At 37.1% G+C, this 14,122-nt stretch overlaps 2 protein-coding genes across 2 annotated transcripts in view; both read left to right on the top strand.

Moving 5' to 3' along the window:
- LOC108275325 (glutathione S-transferase P) overlaps positions 1-14,122 on the top strand; it is a 69,477-nt gene that overhangs the window by 32,046 nt on the left and 23,309 nt on the right. The gene's annotated exons all lie outside the window — the stretch shown is intronic.
- Positions 1-14,122, top strand: part of trpc3 (transient receptor potential cation channel, subfamily C, member 3) — a 43,462-nt gene that overhangs the window by 23,229 nt on the left and 6,111 nt on the right. The window contains exons 5-11 of the mRNA XM_017484713.3: positions 940-1,156; positions 3,177-3,410; positions 3,801-4,065; positions 5,669-5,864; positions 8,549-8,758; positions 11,258-11,341; positions 13,968-14,043. Coding sequence (XP_017340202.1) covers positions 940-1,156; positions 3,177-3,410; positions 3,801-4,065; positions 5,669-5,864; positions 8,549-8,758; positions 11,258-11,341; positions 13,968-14,043 — 1,282 coding nt within the window. The remainder of the gene's footprint in view (positions 1-939; positions 1,157-3,176; positions 3,411-3,800; positions 4,066-5,668; positions 5,865-8,548; positions 8,759-11,257; positions 11,342-13,967; positions 14,044-14,122) is intronic.

Below are 14,122 nucleotides of genomic sequence, written 5' to 3'. Positions count from 1 at the left end.
TCAAACTAAACTCAAACTTACCTAAACCGGCTTCATGAAACAGGCTTCCGCTTGCAAATGACCCCTAACTTCATCAAGTTGTTGTTTTTTTTGTAATAAAGGTTAACATTTGAGTCCAATACATTCCACATCCATACAGTGGTGGAATTTAAACTGACCTTCATTGAAAACCTTTAGTTGTCTTTATTTTTTATTCTCCTGGCTATGTTTGATAGTTAGAGATGAAGGAGGTAGTCATGCCTATAATGAATAACTAGCCAAGTCCATTATACCTCTGTGGCATATGTACGATTACCACAATCAGTAATTTTGACACATTGCTTTGTAGTAAGAGAACAATCCGAATCACAGAATGGAAGCCGAGTCCTATGTACTCGCTAGTAATTGATAAAGTTATACATGATCATTCATTTTCTGTGTGTGCGTGTGTGTGTGTGTGTGTGTGTGTGTGTGTGTGTGTGTGTGTGTGTGTGCGACTAATGTTTTTCATGACAAAGCAACAGCACAATGAGTAAAATTTCACTTGACATTTTCTCAATTCTACGACATGGTAAAGCAACAAATTATTTAATTTGGTCAGACTTAAGTTACTTACGTTCTCCACTCATTTCAGTTCTTACGTGCCTGCTATTTCCCACCTATCTAGCATATAACAGCTATCAACTGGGGAGGATGAAGGCTAAGATGTACTTCCTCTCAGTGCAGTGTAACACACTCAAAGTGAAGTCCACATACTCTACATGAGCTCACACGCACCCACAATTGGCTAGTGTCACTATGATTGACAGGATAGAAAGAGTAACACCGTCCCTCCCATCCAGAGAGCATGGCCAATTTTACTGCCCATGCTCTAGGTAATGGTGTATGTCTATGTTGTATATGTGGAACACCCTGCTGTCCATGAGCAAATATTTGACTTTGCTGTTTGAATGTTTCCAGCTGGGTAAAGTCTTGCGCAGTCCCTTCATGAAGTTTGTGGCACATGCTGCGTCCTTCATCATCTTCCTCTGCCTGCTGGTCTTTAATGCATCTGACCGGTTTGAGGGCATTAGCACTCTGCCCAACGTCACGGTCACAGACTACCCACTGCAGATCTTCAGAGTGAAGACCACCCGCTTCTCATGGACCGAGATCCTCATCATGGTGTGGGTGGCAGGTAGGATGGTAACTCAATCAGTCTCATACTGTTTAGTGTTATATTTTAGTATTATTATACTGTATGTCTAATACGATTTAATTGGGACCGTCCCTGAGCATTTCTAGACATACCTACAGAAGTCACAGATACTGACATAGGTCATCTTTATCTCATGATTAAATATTTCTATCCTGATGAGAGTAGTCTCCTCCAGCATGCCTCAGCCCCCATACACAGGACACAAAGGCTCACTGAATTGTTTGATGAGTAAATGACGTAAATCATATGGTATGGCCATCACACTCAGCAGATCCAAATCCTGAACACCTATGGGAGATTTTGGAGCGATATGTTAAACAGCGATCTCACTTACCAACATCAAAACACCAATTAATTTAATATCTTTTAGAAAAAAAGGTTGTGCATTTCTTTAATATCGTTCCAGAGACTTGTACGAGACTTGCCAAGGTGCATGAAGCTGGCCCAAAACCTTACTAAGTTGTTTTAATTTGGTTTTTCCTTTCATTTCTCACCTGTCTATATTTATAAAAGTTTTCAGTCCTTTTGAAATGTCTTAATAGTAGTCAAGAAACTAGATGTTTTACCATTCATCAGAGGACCTTCATTGGTACTCCCTCTAATATTTAAGAGTATAACACAAGCTGGGTTGCCTTGACTTACAGTTCTGACTTTGTTCTGCTAGACAACTGATGCATTTAGCGGTCAGTATTTTAAAAACATTTAGAAATAAACCCTGTCCGCTCCCCCCCCCAGTGTATTACACTGTTCAATGTTGTGTGACAAAGTAGTGCATTCATTATATCTGGCAGCCTGTGTACTGCATGGAAATGATCATCCATTACAGAAGTCATCATGTTGAGTGAGCCACACTGAACACACTCCGGACTAATTCCATTTCAAGCCCTGTTGTGGTTGGCTTGTCCATGAGAGGTTCCTGAATGAATGGGTTCATTTCTATTACATATCCGTCACAGTGGCCTTGAAAGTGAGTGATTTTCAGCCCTGTCTTGAAAAACATCGGCTCAACAGTCAATCTGTAAATTAGACCGAACACAAATTATGCGAATGTCCTTTGGGAGTACTGTTTCTCAGTGTCTGAGGCCCATTTTAATCTAGTTTACTGTTCTCCTCTTGTGAAAAATAAAAATTCCTCTTGTTGTCTCTGGATTAGTATTGTTAGAAAAGTATATAGAAATTGATATCAAGTGCGTGTCTTTGCCTTGGAGAGTCTTCCTGGTCATTGTACCTACTCATTAATATTCAATACTAGACTGCTGATGCTCATTAATATTCATTAGTTTGCCAATTGCCTTCTCAACAAAGGGAAAAGCATTTTACATCACTGTATAATCTGATGTCTTCTTTGAGACCAGCGTTTTGGAACCAGGTGCAGAAATTTGCTAACTCGTTATTTTATATAGCCATTATTTAATTTAACTAAGTCAATTGCTTGCTGTTGTAGTAATCTGTGCATGTTGTGTGCGCTGAGAGAAATAAGCTATGCTGTATGACAAGCTGGGACACCGGGTTGAGGATCACCGGGAAAAAAAATAATCTTCCCAGAGATTATGGAGAGTTTATCCCTTTTCACAGTCACCATACTGCTGACCAAGCATACATGTTCACAATTACTCATGCTTCTTAAATAACCAATGTTTAGAAAATATTGTTCTTGCTTATAACAGTGAGGTTACTTCGCATTCTTGTGTTTTGTATACCCGGTTTTGACTTGGTTTGTTCAATAAAACCCCACACGTGCATCCTGCCCACTTCTGATATAATTGCAGTCTTCTTTTTTTTTAAAAATGACCTCAAGAAAGCATTCATCAGAATAAATAGTCACTTAGAACTCTATAAAAGATCTAATCTTTTAAATAAACCTCAAGACCAACCACATCAATTATCTACTGAGTCTCCTCAGAGACAGAGAAGAGAGAGATAAGAGAGAGATGGATGGACTAAAACCATTTTATTTCATGTTATTTAGTGGTTCAGAAGCTTTTACTCCATCCTGCAGGCATGATGTGGTCGGAGTGTAAAGAGCTTTGGACAGAAGGGCCGAGGGAATACATCCTGCAGCTGTGGAACGTTCTGGACTTTGGCATGCTGTCCATCTTCATCGCAGCGTTCACCGCCCGCTTCTTTGCCTTCCTGCAGGCCATGAAAGCGCAGAAGTATGTGGACGAGAACATCCACGCCGCTGACCTCTCTCTGGTCACGCTGCCACCCGATATCAAGTACTTCACGTACGGTGAGTAGGAGAGACGGCTTTACTTAAAAATGGGTCTGACGTGGTTACAATTATTTTGTATAACCCTTTCGCGTTCTTCATGATATCTGTTTGTCAGGTAGTCCTGACGGGATACATGTGCACTTCATTTTAGGTCATTCTAAGTCTATTTCTATAGATAAATTGTAAAATAGTAAAAAAGTACATTTTGTTCTTTTTCTATTCAAAAACTATGGAGGATGCAATGTTTAAGAAATGTAATGACTTACTTGCTTACTACAATTATTTATTTGCTGACATTTGAAAAAAATGTCAGTATAAATTAAGTATTTTTATCTTCGATTTCACAATATAAGAGTATACAGTTATACTAAAAGATGTACAATATTTGTTGTGATTGTGTTCCTCCAGCAAGGGATAAATGGCTTCCGTCAGACCCTCAGCTCATCTCAGAGGGCCTGTACGCCATCGCTGTGGTCCTGAGCTTCTCTCGTATTGCTTACATCCTCCCAGCCAACGAAAGCTTCGGCCCGCTGCAGATCTCTCTGGGACGCACTGTGAAGGACATCTTCAAGTTCATGGTGCTCTTCATCATGGTCTTCCTCGCATTCATGATCGGCATGTTCATCCTCTACTCTTACTATCTGGGAGCTAAGGTTAACTCTGCCTTTACCACGTGAGTTACAATCAATCAATTCTTCTCCCATATTGGTGAAGCATTATGTCCGGGGTGTTCAATTACCAGCATTTATTCGAAAGGTGCATTCTGAATGCAGGCATTAAATGTATATCACCTACAAAACACATGAACACACTGCAGTTCATTAGCAAGAAAAAAACTCTGTCAAATTATGGTTTCACTACACTGTGTATTACATAAGTATTGACCTCCATTGAACTCATTTTGTACTGTAACTTCCTGGAACTGAAATGGACTGGAATTGGGATTATTCATGAAGTGGACTTTAACTGGTAAATCGATTTGGGATTATACATAAAATTTTTACATTGCTAATGAAGAATTCCATCATGAGTTGATGATCAGTTTATGGTCCTGAGTATATTGCTCAACTTCTCCCCCTATTGGAATAACAGAGAATAGCTGAATGGTTTGTTTTTTTCTGGACCTTTTTCAGGTATTATAAATTAAAATGTAAAACAATAAAAAATGGCTTATTGATTTTTTTTTTTTAAATCAGTTGGTGAAAGGGTTTCCTTTGTCTACATGTAGATGTATATTTTAGTAACATTTACTCATTGGTTTTTACTTGTATTAGCTTAATTATATCGCGTAGAGTACAGTTCAATTGAGTAATTCCAATGATTTCCAATCATGTTCCATCTATTTGAACAAATTATGTAGATGAAATCGCAAATAAACACATCATGAGTAAAGTTATATTTTGCCCTTTTTCCAGGGCAAAAAGGAACTACATTGAGAATGTGCATGTGTAAGCGACACAGAATTCGATAAAATTGCTTATTATTTAAATAAAAAAACCTTATTTAAATTGAATAGACAAGCTAAATATAATAATATACAATTTACTAAAGGTTGAGTCCATTTTTTTTTCAGTGTAAGTTAATTTATTGGGCCAGTCCTGGTCCCTGAACCATAAGTTTGACATCCCTGCATTAAATACAGGGTGAGAGCCAGAAATTGTGAAGCATGCAAAGGCAATTAAGTAGTCCTATAAGATGATTTCAGCCCAGTTTGCTCACACGCTGCAACTCCAGCATCTGACCAAATTCAGATGGAGAAAGTCAGGGCTAAGCATGAGCTTGCCCGACCAAAGAACTCATTTCATGCTGTAGTTCATCTTCTCCATGGACACAGTCTCACTAAAGAGTGCAGGAAGGAATGAATCACGTTCTCTTGCAGCACTCTGTGTGTGTATGTGTGTGTGTGTGTCTGTGTGTGTGTGTGTGTGTGTGTGCGCGTGCAATTTCCTCAGGTCTAGTAATTTCATCAACAGAGCTCTAGCACACCAAGCAGATTTACTTCACAGTCATTTCCTGTTACTAGTTACTCAATCCTCTGTCTGTTTGATTTTCATACAAAATGACATTGAGTTCCTGGTAAAATTGTCAATAAATAAAATTGTCAATAAATTGTCATAACATTGTTTGAATGAACTGGGCCAAGAGCTATTTCATGAATGCATTAGGTTAGTCTTCAAACAAGAAAGGAATAGGGCTAAATACTAAGTAACACATGTGTCTCTTTATTGATCTATCTAATGATCTATTGCTCTATTTTTATTGATTTATCTCTGCAGAGTGGAAGAGAGTTTTAAAACTTTGTTCTGGTCCATATTTGGCTTGTCTGAAGTCTCCTCCGTGGTCCTGAAGTACGACCATAAGTTCATAGAGAACATTGGCTACGTCCTGTATGGGATATATAACGTAACTATGGTGGTGGTTCTGCTGAACATGCTCATCGCTATGATCAACAGCTCCTACCAGGAGATAGAGGTGAGTCCCAAAAATCCGATATTCACAATTATTTACAGTTGAATGGAAAGATATGAGATATGAGACATCGATGAAGAGAAAGAACAAAGGTTGAGTGTAACGAGTGCTGTTTATGAAATTAGTGTATGTAATAAAAAAGCAAAGTAAAAAAAAAAAGAAGAAATCAGATTTAAGCAACAAGTTGAAGGAAAGCCTGTTAATTAAAATGATTTATGCACAACCCTGTTGAAGTCTCAACAATCAGTCTGATTAGTCAGAAGATTAATTTTCTTTATCAGCAGCTCTGAGAGAAGTGCAGCTGTAAAACAGGATTAAATTAATGTGCTCGTTTATATACGCTATAGTTTCTGTAGTAGTAATTCACAGGGACGTGTATGGCAGATGTTCTATAATAAATGGAATATAATAACACTGTAAATGGATTAAAAGTGGTGAAGATTTAGTGAATAGATTTAGGTGAAGCTGAAGTGCTTTAGGTAACACTGTTTTTTCAGTAACCAGCTGCTTTATATATATATATATATATATACACACACACAGGTACATCTAAAACAAATTAGAATATCTTGGTAATTTTTTTTCATAATTTCATTCAAAAAGTGGAATTTTCATATATTCTAGGTTTGTTACACATAAAGTGAAATATTTCAAACTTTTTTGCTTAAATCTTGATGATTACAGCTTATAGCTCATGGAAATAAAAAATCCAGTTTCTCAAAATATTAGAATAAAGAATTTATAATACAGAAATGTCGACCTTCTGAAAAGTATGTTAATTTATGCACTGATACTCGGTCAGGGCTTTAATCCTTTTGCACAAATTACTGCATCAATGCAGCATGACATGGAGGCAATCAGCCTGAGGCACTGCTGAGGTGTTCTGGAAGCCCAGGTTGCTTTGATAGCAGTTTTCAGCTCGTCTGTATTGTTGGGTCTGGTGTCTCTCATAGATTCTCTATGGGGTTCAGGTCAGGCAAGTCGGCTGGCCAATCAAGCACAGTAATATCATGGTCAGCAAACCAGTTACTAGAAGTTTTGGCACTGTGGGCAGGTGCAGAGTCCTGCTGGAAAAGGAAATCAGCATCTCCATAAAGCTTGCCAGCAGACGGAAGCATGAAGTGCTCTAAAATCTCCTGGTAGACGCTGCATTGACTCTCGACTTGAGAAAACACAGTGGACCAACACCAGCAGATGACATGGCTCCTCAAATCATCACTGACTGTGGAAACTTCACACTGGACTTCAAGCAACTTGGATTCTGTGCCTTTCCACTCTTTCTCCAGATTCTCGGACCTTGATTTCCAAATGAAATGCATAATTTACTTTCATCCTCCTCATGCTTGTGGTTGTGTACTGAACCAGACCGAGAGATTAAAGGCTCAGGAAACCTTTGCAGGTGTTTTGAGCTCATGAGCTGATTAGAGCTCTTCCTCAGGTCAACATTTCTGTATTATTAGTCTGATATTTTGAGATACTGGATTTTTGATTTCCATGAGCTGTAAGCCGTAATCATCGAGTTTAAAACAAAAGAAAGGCTTGAAATATTTCACTTTATGTGTAATGAATCTAGAATATATGAAAGTTCCACTTTTTGAATTAAATTACAGAAAAAAAAAAGAACTTTTCCACGATATTCTAAAAATTGCTGTGGTATGATAGGAATAAAACTCTCAAAGTAACTTTATGTTGGACCATCACATCAGGCCATCGTTGATTATTTTCTTAAAACTGCAGATCTTGTTGTATTTTTTCCTTATGTAAATCTTGCTTTAATAGGTTTGTCAGCTGATTGGCAGGAGAGTTTAATGAGCAAATATTTTTAATCTACTCTTGTAGAGTGTTTTGTAAGATGATTCATTTGATTCAATTCAATTCAGTTTCATTTGTATAGCGATTTTAACAATGGACATTGTCTCAAAGCAGTCCCAAAATTGAGCAACGCAATCATTTCCGTTTATAGCATGAAATGGTGATGAAAGACTAAGGACGGTGGGGTAGAAAGGGAATCTCAAACACTGTAAATAGTTTTGGATTTTTCATGGTTCTGACCACGATTAATGGACCATGCAATCCCACAGGAAACATGTACCAGTTAGTTTTTTCAGATTAAGACAGAGCAATGTATAACACAATTTCCCAGATTTTCCCCCCAATTTGGTCTCCTGATAATTCCTGCCCACCATCCAGCTCTCTGGAATCATAAGACAGCTATCAAGAGCGGCGGGTAAAGGCTAACACGTGCATCTTTTCAAGCTGATGCTCATACTGTGTCACAGGGCAGCATAACACACTCAGCGGAAAGCACTGTCAGCCTTCTTATCCATACATGGTCTCACAGATGCCCACAGTTGGTTGTTGTCACTGGGATTGACAGGGTGATGCCATCCCTCCCTCCCAGAGAGCATGGCTAATTTTGTAGCTTCTCATGAAGCTGGTTAAGAAGATCCCAAAGGTTTACAAAACAGTTCCTTGAAAAATTCTAAAATATTAAAAATAATGAGAAAACCCTTCTATGAGCAGGTGTGTGTTACAACTTTTGTTTCCTAGTGTATATGTAATAGTCTTGCAGTCCAACTGCTGCAAGCTCAGTACATTTGGCATATAGTATGAAGAGTTTCGGAGCTCCGGACCAGATTTAAAGTTGTGGCTTAATGTGTACTAATGTAACAGCTTCTGTTTTCTAGGATGACTCAGATGTTGAGTGGAAGTTTGCCAGGTCTAAACTCTGGCTGTCGTATTTCGATAACGGTAAAACCCTGCCGCCTCCCTTCAGCATCGTGCCCAGCCCCAAGTCCTTCGTCCACTGCATCAGCAAACTCATTAGCCTGTTGCGTTGCCGACGGCGACAGCTCAACAAAGATGTGGAGCTTGGCACGGAGAACTCCAAGTCTAGAGTATGTACATGTGTCTGTATGTGTGTGTGTGTGTGTGTGTGTGTGTGTGTGTGTGTGTGTGTGTGTGTGTGTGTGTGTGTGCTTTTCTCATCTCTTTTCTAGATCAACGCTGAGGTTCACATTTACTGTCTATTTCCTTCTACTCCTTCTATCCATCTTTCTCTCGCCTTCTTTCTCTCAGCTCTCTTTGGCCAAGTTGAAAATCAGCGTTTCTACTACCCATCAAGGTCATGCAATAGTCAATCAGATTGTGTATCTCTCTAATAAATCTAAATTAACCTTTTCACCTATATCAAATTTATCAAGGATTTCCCTCAAGGACAATTTGCAAGCAAGACATATGGCTTTATTATGGCCTGACACCGCACTGGGAGTGAGTGTTGCTGAAATGTTATCTGAGGCGAACAGTGACAATCCTTGTTCATTATCGTGGCACATATCATCTATCTTTTCATAAACCTTCAACGAGTTGTACACAGGACGCAAAGAATAAGTGCATTACAGTGATGCATGGGTGGTGAAATTCAACACATTTCCCACGAGCGTCTAATTCAATCTGAGCTGCTGGATCTCTTCTTGTGGGCTGGGGTAATTGAAAAGCTGGCAAATTTGAAGTGTTGCTGTCAAAACGAATCAGGGAATGGGTTTCTTTTGTCTCACTTTTAACATGAAGTGGGTTTCCATACCTAATTTCAGTTCTTTTAATTAATTACTGTTAATTAATGCATTTTCTCTTTCAGTGTGATTTTGGGAAGGGCTTCTAGGCTTGTATCAGGTTCATCACTTACCGGAACATTTTGCAATTTTGTCATTTCTATGGTCCAGCTAAATAAATGTTCTTGCTTACAAAAGTCTGGAGGAACAACTCACATGACATGACATGACTTTGGTGTTGTTAAGTTTTGCTTAGGTTACAACTTTTGACACAGGGATAATACACCCATAGTTCTCTTCCTATTTGTCTTTAAACATTCTATTTTCCTTGTTGCCTTTTAAAAGAAAGAAAGAAAGATCCCTTTCATACCCAGCCCTATAGCTAGTCTCAATTCCAATGATCTGCTGCCAGCTAAATAATTAATATAATTATGCAAATTATGTGATGCAATTTCCGAGCTGCTGAGCTAAACATGAACCAGATGAGAAAACACGTTTAGGGTCGTTGAAGTACAGGCAGGTTCTTTTTTTAATTTCCTTTTTTTTTCTTTTTTTTTTTTCTCAAGTACTCAGTTTGGTCCACTGAAATGCTGGATTGTGGTCCAGCATGTGATGACCCCTGATTTGCAGACTTTTTCTGCCTGCAAGTTGAATTACAAAACATTGACAAGCCTTAACCGTCCCTTTCCCTTAACTGACCCCACCCTCTCTGCTAAAAGACATGGTTGTGATCTGTAGGGGACAGGTCTTTCTCAGCTTATGCTCCTAGACTCTGGAATGCACTCCCTGCTCATATTAGAGATGCACAGAATTTGAGCATTTTTAAATTTTACCTAAATCTCATTTAAAAAAAAAAAAAAAATTTAGGTTAGCGTTTTCTTAATGGTTTTAACCATTTTGTATTGAAGTCTGTTTTTCGTTTTTGTATGCGTTGTGTTTTTATCTATGTTTTTTTTATATATATATTTTCTTATTTTCTAAGGTGCCTTGAGAAGCTGCTTTAAAAGCGCTATATTTTAAAAAAAAAGTTTATGTTTATTATTATTATTATTATTATTATTATTATTATTATTACACAAGCTTCATATGTTGCCTTTTAAGATTTGTGTCCACAAAGTTTACTCGTGCTGAAATCTACATCAAAAGATCAACAAACCCCAATTTTATGCAAGTGAGTGCATTCGCCGCATTATGTTTGACCAATCAGATGAAGACCTCATGAAGCATAGCTATATAAAATATACCTATATAAACACAAGCCTGAACTAAATGAACTATTCAGATCCATTGTGAATCCGTGGTTTTGTAAGATATCTTTGAAAGGATATAATTATAAACGTTTTTAGATATTACAAACAGCACCCTGAAATAATTTATAAATAATGTATCGTGTCTAAAAGCTCATGTGGTTCTGATATCAGAGGCGTTTAGTAAGGAGTTTGGAGATTGTTGCTAGAGTTCTATAAGATAGGAAGATGGGTTCAAACTGCTTTTTAAACACATTTCAGCAGTGACGCCTAGTGGCCCGACATGTTCAAGTCTGATTTTTACTTACAGTATGATTATTTAGAAACCTAATATACTTGGGTGTAATTTTGAGCATTTCAGAATTTTAATAAACGAAGATTTTATTAAAATTCTAAGAAAACACTTAAATCATGCTCATTTTTATTCTTTAAATGCCCAATATATTGCATTCGCCTGTTTACAAATTACACGTTTACATGTTTTTGTCAGCCTACATGCAGCGTCTATCTTTGTGTGTGCATGTTCATTTAATCTGCATTGGTTCATTGATACAGAATCGGCCTGTTCCTGACAGACTGTGTGTTTCACTGCTTGCAGCTAAACCTATTCACGCAGTCCAACTTGCACATGAGTGAGTCTCACAGCTTCAACAGCATCCTCAACCAGCCCACGCGCTACCAGGCAAGACGCACGCTTAACTGGCATCTATATTCCCTTCATCCTCCTCACTTTCTTCCTTTTCCTTTCTCATCTCCTTACTAGTCCTTGATTCACAAGGCTTTTTGTGGGAAAAAGTACACTTCAAAACCAATTTTTAAATTTGAAATTTAATTATACATGTAAGTATTTTTTTTTACCTTAGCTTAAAACAAAAATAATATATTTGTACATTTTCCTATACCATGTCTTATTATGTTATACCTATTTAATTTATTGTAATTGTTCTTCCCTTCTGTAAAGATGGGATCTGTGATGTACAGCCTGGTGGTTTTATTCGTTTAATTTTATTTATTTATTATTAAATACCAACTAATGTTATGGTTGTAACAGTTCTTGTTTTGTTGTTATAGTTATATTACAGTTATATAAAATCAAATCGTTTTTAATGTACATCTCAGTATTATAAAAACAAATTTAAACAATCTCAACAAAATGTTTTGGCACCTTTGAAATGAAAAGGGCAGAAAAATATGTTTTTAAAAAGAAACATGACACAATAATTTGTCCAATTGAAACTTTTTCTCAAACAGAATAAAAGTGCTCATATAATAATTATTTTGTAATTATTCTACTTTTTAAAGATCACGCCGCCTCCAGAAATGCTGTTATTCCAGTTGGCATCCGTAACCAGAAATTTGCTCGTTAAACTGCACAAGTCACTTAATGGATATTTTACTTTGAGAACAGATGAAAATTTGCATAGTGAGGAGGATAGTGAAGGAGTGAAATAAGAAATAAGATCAGTTTCAGAAATGAATTCTATTTTTTTTAAGTTCCAAAATTGACTTGAATTGAAAACTTAATTGAATTATCACACAATACACTTACTTAGTCGCAGTATTGCACAATACTCTGTAACCTTACACTATATGCATTACGTGCCATCTCCATAGCAACAAGCTGAACTTCACTAAGCCTGCGACAATGCAGCTACAGGTGGAACTATGTGATGTGGTCAGATGAGATTTAACTGAAAGTAACTACCAGCATGTTTGGAGATAATGGGGAATGCATGCAAGGAAAACCAATTGAATATAAAGTACAGAGGTGGATCATTAGAGCTTTGGGCCTGTTTTGTGGCTGATAGTTCGGGGTCTCTTGTGAAGATTAGTGGCATCATATATTCAGCTAAATTACTTGGATATTTCAGCTCAAAGTGTAGCTGAATTTGGCAGGAGGTTAAATCTAGTCAAGACAATGACTCCAAATAAACATGCAAATCACCACAGAAACATTTTGCACTGACCATCTCACTTTGTGGAATTTGAACCATACTGAAAAAAACAGCTTAAAATATTGTGCATGGACGAGTTGGCCAGGATCCCTCTACCTTGCACAGGCTACAGACATTACAGTAAGAGTCTCAGCGCTGTTTTTTCTCTCCAGGGAAGGATACACTCAATATTAATTGTAAAGGTGCCAATAATTTAAAAACCAATGTTTTACTGGAACATTGCACTACCTAAGAAAACTTTTGAGTGTTTATAAAAGTTTATTCTATACAGTCCTCCCATATGTTTAACCTCAGTATACTATATAACTCATGACATGCTTTATTTATTTTACTTTAATATGAGTGCCAATAAAACTAGAGGTTTAGTCGACTGTATCATGGAACAATTGGCTAACAATTTTTCTAATAGTTAAATCACTGGATTAGTTCATAAAATACTTCTGTGCTGGGACTGTAAGGTGATCCATAAATTTTTGTTTTACACTAGAAGGGGTCTCTAGTTACAAATAAAAAATAAATGAGGAGCCTGCTGTGAAGTAGTTTGGCTTTCTTTTAAATATATCAAAAGGTGCTACATAATATATTATTTATACCACAGTGCTGTTAAATTCCCAATTTTTATTGGGTAGAAGATTAATTTTCTATAACAGCAGCTCTGACAGCTCTGACAGGCAAATTACAGGTTTATATTAATGCGCTTGTATTCAGGTAGTAACAACTAACACAGGGACTTATATGATGGATGCTCACCAAAAAAAAAAAAAAGGAATTTTAAAATGCATAATCCTTGGTGCATATAGTAAATTTTTCTGTGAAGAGATGTTTATTTAGCATTTATAGAAGAAGCCTCCAGTGTCAGCACTTTGTAATAGTCAGAGGTCAAGCTGTAAGTTTTAAAACACGGGAAAGTCTGAATGAGGGAGGGAGAGTTTATAGCTGTTCTAATATAAGAGATGATAAGAAGTAACTTGTTTCAGGAGCGTTCGATTCAATGTAATAGTAAACGTAACTATAAAGAGATAAAAACGATGCTGTGTTTTTCTTTAGTTTTAAAAAATGTAGCCGCTGGAAAATTGCTGTGGTTTGAGTGGAACAAAACACTTGATGTGAGAATGTGCTGTTATTGGTAAATAAACAACTTCAGGGTGGTAACAGTTGGTTAGTGATTAGTTTCCCATAACAGCACACCTACGAGTGTTTTATTCCTAGCTTAAAAATATATACGTATCTTCGAGCCACTCTTCACCTCTCCTCTCCTCCTTTTTTCTTCATAAACATATAGTTATTATAGATTTAAATGATTATCAGATATTGTAATCTCCTTATGATCAACTGTGGTTCATCTTCTTACAGCAAATTATGAAGCGTCTCATAAAGCGTTACGTCCTGAAAGCGCAAATGGACAAAGAGAACGACGAAGTCAATGAAGGTAAGGCTTGTTTCAGATTCCTTCTTAAGATAGACTAAAGCACAAGACCAGGCAGGCTTGTATAACTATAATAGCTTCG

Source organism: Ictalurus punctatus, chromosome 14 (genome assembly GCF_001660625.3).
Source record: "Ictalurus punctatus breed USDA103 chromosome 14, Coco_2.0, whole genome shotgun sequence".
NCBI classification, from domain to species: Eukaryota; Metazoa; Chordata; class Actinopteri; order Siluriformes; family Ictaluridae; genus Ictalurus; species Ictalurus punctatus.
Note: the sequence above shows the minus strand (reverse complement) of the source record. Positions and strands in the feature narration are given on the sequence as shown.